General features: G+C 39.6%; 1 protein-coding gene across 1 annotated transcript; it reads right to left on the reverse strand.

Annotated features, from left to right (window-relative positions):
- Nucleotides 1-2,477: 2,477 nt before the first annotated feature.
- LOC141153283 (olfactory receptor 5V1-like) lies at nucleotides 2,478-3,398 on the reverse strand. The gene has a single exon (XM_073637993.1). It carries the CDS (start codon nucleotides 3,396-3,398, stop codon nucleotides 2,478-2,480), a length of 921 nt encoding a protein of 306 aa, XP_073494094.1.
- Nucleotides 3,399-5,865: the final 2,467 nt, after the last annotated feature.

Below are 5,865 nucleotides of genomic sequence, written 5' to 3' on the forward strand. Positions count from 1 at the left end.
TTTTAAGAATGTAGGAGTATCACACCAACACTTTGTTCACAATATTTGAATGAGGCGCTACAGTTGGTGCCTTCAAGGGTGTATGGATGAAGCTGATTATAATTTTTGGCAGAATTTGCACTTTGTGCATAGCCTTTATGAGTCTAGGAGTACCATGACATTACAATTTGAACAGAATGTGTATGATGTCTCATTTTAGTTGAAGCCTTCAAGGGTGTATGGATGACCCTGCTTTTAATTTTGGGCAGAATTTGCACTTAGTGCATAGCCTTTATGAGTCTAACAGTACCATTACATTACAATTTGAACAGAATGTGTATGAGGTCCTCTTTTATGTCTAATATAGGGCATATTTGATTTCCCCCGAGTCCCTAATTTTTGGCACTTCTTGCTTCCTTTATAAATTACATTGAAATTTTCAATTGTTTTTTAAAAATTTAAATTTTGGATTACATAAATTATTTTTTTTAAATCTTTTTTAAATTTTTCCTTTTATACAAGTCATTATATAGGAAAGATTATTTATTAACATTTTTGTCCTGTAATCTCCAATTTCTCTTTCGATTCGAATTTTGAATGTTTTATTGTCAGTCCTTAAATTGGAGTAAAAGTGTGACACTATTGTTCTGGGAGTCAGACATGCTTCCAGAGGTCTCCATTCAGCACTTTTTCCATCCCTTTCAACATTTTCACTGCCCCCCAGGCCGCCTTGTAATGACTGTTGGAAATGTGCTCGACTTTCCCATTGACTCCCATTCTCAAAACGAGCACACGAGCATTAGAGTAAAGAGCATCCAAGCATTTTAGTACTTGCTCATCTCAAATTATAATATATATATTGGAAATAGCTCTTGATGAAGTTGCACCTCCTACACACTGAACAACTTGGCACAAATGGTGGCAACCCTGACACACGTGCAAACATGTTTTCTCTAGTAGTTCTCCAGGTGCGCTGAACGTCTCTGGAGAAAACCCCTTTTGGCTAAAGATTTCACCCATTAGACATTTGTGCTTACAACATATAACTCTGCCCTTCATCTCTCCAAACAAGTGACTCCACTGCTTTCATCACCTCCCTATGCAACAATACTAAATGACTATTTGATACTTTTCACTCCCTCTTAAGTCATAAAGTGCAGGCTCCAATCACCAGCCTCAGCGCTGGCCAGTTATTTCAAAGAGAAAATTCATAGCCTACAGAAAATTGTCATTGCCATCATATCAATTCCTCAATAACATTGCTGTCTTTTGGATATATTGGATTTAGAGCATTCATTCACTCCCTATATCCGATCACTCGCGCGCTCATGTCACCTGCACCTCAAAAACATCTCTAGAATTCGACCTTTCCTTACCTTTGACTCTGCAAAACTTTTACTTTTCCTCTGGTTCATTCTTGCCTGGACTATTAGAGCTCTCTACTAATCAGTCTCATTCTTACTAAACTCTCCCCTCTCCAATCCATTCTGAATGCAGCAGCCAGGATCATATTCATGTCCAACTAAGCCTCCACCTTGTGCTTAGTCATTGCGCTCTTTGCCAGACTTTTGCTTGTAAAATGTTGTATGGCAACAGAAAAAATGCCTCTACCAAAATTGTTTGTCAAAAAAAAACGCATGAATCTCATGGGATTTTTTTTTTTTACATGCCAACTCTCCCAGACCTTTCAAACCTGGAAGCATCAGTGTAGCAACCAAGGCCCAGGTATTTTATTGATTCCAACGCTGATCAGAAGATGCGACGAAGACAGGACTGGTGGTGGTGAGGATCACTATAAGGATTTTTTTTTTAACTCTAACATTTTGATGGTCTTTTATCATGCAGAAAAATGGCAGCCAAACACGTGTAAGTGAATTGGAAAATTCAAGTAGAATGCTTCTTGCATGCTAGTCTCAATTAAGGTAGCGCTGGAGTAAAATGTGCCAAAAATCACTAAGAGACATGCAACTTTTTAATGAACGTGGCGCATCTTTTAACTGTCAAGTGCCACTACCAAACATATATGCTAGGCAAGGGCTGGAGTACATTTCTGTTGTAATTTACACTACCTTTGTGGTTTACATTATAAATAATTTGTCTTGCTGTGCTTGGCCACACTTCTTCCTAGCTCATTCGACTGCTCAAAGGGTTGGGGATGGCCAGGACTAGTGGAAAAAGCACCACAAGTCACAAAATTTGGTGCAATTTTGAGTTGTGCAAAAAGTGTGACATTTCAAGAAGTTTTACACCATTATTTTGTCAAAAAACGCTTAATGAATTGGGGTTTAAGTATATACTGACTGACTTCAGTTCTCAAGATCTTAAGATTACTATGAGACATTAAAGTAAAGTTGTAAAAATTTGATCTAAGTTTTAAGTTTTTTCATTGTTCTTAGATTTTATAAAGAAATTGCATTATGTTAATTGAATGTGTGCTGAAAATGAGAGGTTTATACTTCGCTCTCATATGCTTGAGTATTGGATGAAACTGCAACAAATTATATTCTTCTCTTAACAGCAGCTTTTACATCTTTATTCTTTAGGCTGTAGATCAGGGGGTTCAGTATAGGGACAGCAGCTGCATTAAACAAAGAGAAATATTTATTGGAACCTAAATTGATGGATGAAGTTGGCCTCAGGTATTGCAAGACAAGAGAACCATAGAGGCAGATGACCACCGTAAGATGCGAGGAGCAAGTGTAGAAGGCTTTACGTCTGCCATTACTAGAACGTATAGAAAAGATGGTGCCAATTATAAAGATATAGGAGATGAATGTAAGAGCAAAGGGGGTAAAACCAGTAAGAAACCACCCTACAGTGAGAATATAGAGCTGAAGGAAAGATGTGTCACTGCATGACAACTTCAGGACAGGCATAATGTCACAGAAGAAATGGTCCATCTTGAAGGATTTAAAACACGTTAAATTATAGATCCCAAAAAAAACAGGAATGCCTTCAAAGAAACCAAAAAGCCAACATAAAAATGCCAAAAGGGAACACAGTTTAGAGTTCATGACAAGATGGTAATGTAAAGGGTTACAGATAGCAACATAGCGATCATAACTCATAGCTGTTAAAACCAACAGCTCATCAGCAGTGAATACTAAAAACACAAAAATCTGCACAAAACATTCAAGAACTGAGACAGAGTGATCTCCTGATATAAAAGAAAAAATTATTTTATGAAGAGTTATTGTGGAGCAACTAATGTCCAAGATGGACAAGTTGGCCAAGAAAAAGTACATGGGTGTATGGAGATGGTGATCCAGACAAACAAGGAGGAAGATGGAGATATTACCTCCGAGTGTGATGAGATAAATGAGCAGGATCAGGAGGAAAACAAAACATTGCATTAAAGGCTCATCTGAGATCCCGGTAATGATGAAAGAAGTCGTTATGTTCACATTTCTATTATCCATTAACTTTGTGAAATTAAATCAATTCAAAATTTCAAGACCACAGTAAAATTGATAAAAAAAAAATTCTGAAAAAAGTCAATGTGTGACAATTATATTTGCATGCACGCCAAAATATTTGCACAAATTGAGACATTTCATTGGCATAAGACATTAATAAATTCAGCACATTATTTTTTTAGTACTTACAGCAAAAGATAAAAATGATGAGATAAATAGTCGTGGTTAACTCATTAGGCATAAAGTATGACATATTTATAATTGCATTTATATATAAAAGTATGAAAAAAAGCTGCATTTTCCAGACAGAGCATAACTGTCTTAAAAAACTGTGTGGAACAAATTTATTTTGCAGCCAATTATCCTTGAATGAAAAGTCAAAATTTGCAAAAACTTGCAACATTTGACATATTGATCTTAGGCCCTTATATAATATTCTAAAGAGCACTACCATGCTTAAAAAGTTTGCTGTAAATCTATCATTAAACTGCTGACTGATAAATAATGAGTGGCAGAGTTGAAGTTAATGCACTAAAGAGTTAGGGTAAATTACGCCATTTTGGTAAATGTTGGCCAATCACACAGATTTTCTGTCTGTAAATAATACAAAGAATTTCTATAAGGCATTTATTACAATATCAATAATGCTAAGTATTCTCAGTATTACCTGTCATTTGTGTATACTAGGAATGGAAGCATATTCTTAGCCTCAGGTGAAACATGGCACATGTAAACTATATATCCAGCAAACAAAGGGAAGAGGAAAGTGTCCGATGTATTGACAATAAATTGGAACTTGGTAGTGATGGAATCAGGGGAATAAATAAACAAATGATTGCGTTGGGGTTATTGTGCATGAATGTATGAGCTTGGTCATAATAGAAGCAGGGATTTAAATAGACAAGTTGTAGAATTTGAGGATTTCCCTTGTGTCATTAAAAGCTAAAGGGATTAAAGACTTCAATGGTAGAAACTCAAAGGACACATGATGCAAGTTCTGATAACTAAAGAAAAAATGTATGGAAGAAGCTAACAAAAAGGTACCAGAGATAAGATGTACTGTGCAATAAATTTATTTTTTAAACTGCTTATGTCAGATATCTTGCGGAAGCACATTAATAAGTTGCAAATTTTTTGTGTAACATTGCATCTGCACAAAATGATTGTGATTCTTAGCATTTACACATCAGTCCAGGGAAGCTAGGTGTTAGGCGTTTCCTGGATCTGAAATAGGTTCAGAGCCATTTGAGTATTCTGTGGTCTCCCATTCAGGTCCAGCCAGGGCTGATGTTGCACAGCATTTCTGTCAGTCCCAATGCCTAGCTAGTGCACGAGATACCCGGGTTGCATCTTGGGTGTTTGTGCCTAGCACTATGAAGTATAGGTTGCGGAGGGAGTCAGGGCTCCGGCAGCCTAAGTCCAAGATACATCACACTGAGCATGCCCGTGACATGGCAGACCGTGATTGGTGGTTCAGGAAACAGCTGATCCGGTGACCTGGCACCGCCTGATTGGTCACCGTTGGCGTCACCAATGGTGCGACAGTGGGGCAGGGCTTAATCTTTAAAAGGCCCATCCACAAACATGGCGGCGCGCTCAGATCTTTTGAGCTGGTTGATTGTGGTGTGCACGCTTGTACTCTTGGGCTCTTTGAAGAGCCATAGCTTTATGCAGGCAGGTAGCTTGAGCCTTAAAGAGCAGGTCTGCTCAGTCCGGTAACACGCCGGCTGAGTGCATGAATACTCGGCGGGTATCACACCCACACATACTAGAGTCGACTGCGATAGTGTAGCACCTGTACCGAAGACAGGGCTACTGCTTCTTTTCCGGTCACACGTCTCCCTGCGGTTCTTGGAGATTGTGTGAACCGCCTTAGCGCCATTCCCCATAGCGTAGCGCCTGTATCAAAGACAGGGCTACTGCTTCTCCCACGGTCGCACGTCTCCCTGTGGTTCTTGGAGATTGTGCGTACCGTCTTACCCTTCCGTGTGCATTAACACGAAGGGCTAAGATAGTTGATAGGTGCGTCGCCGGTCGCTCTCCCTCCGTGCAGTTAACGGAGATAGAGCGTATCGCTTTACCCGGTCCGATGTGCTGTTAACACGGACGGGTTATCAGTTTAGTTGTCGCTTTCCTTTCCACCTGGAAAGTGTTTGGCAGCAGTCCATTAGGCTGCATTGCGGACCACAGGGTCGGTTGCGTTCCATTAAAATAAAGTTGTCTGCAACCGCCCTCCTAACAGTATCTGAGCACCAGGGTCTTGCCGAACATGGCCGACAACCAACAACTGCAGCGTTACGTACAGCAACTGGAGACCAGACTTAGAACTCTGGAACAAACTGCTCCGGTCGCTGATATCACTGCAGTAGCTTCCCAGGCGGCTACTCTAGCAGCCAATATTATTAACTCGGCTGCGGTGAATCCTGCAACCACTGCAAGTGCCCCATTACCCCGATTTGCTCTCCAGGAG

The sequence above is a fragment of the Phyllobates terribilis genome, unplaced genomic scaffold (genome assembly GCF_046119375.1).
Source record: "Phyllobates terribilis strain yellow unplaced genomic scaffold, ASM4611937v1 Scaffold_7__3_contigs__length_470593459, whole genome shotgun sequence".
In the NCBI taxonomy this organism is placed as follows: Eukaryota; Metazoa; Chordata; class Amphibia; order Anura; family Dendrobatidae; genus Phyllobates; species Phyllobates terribilis.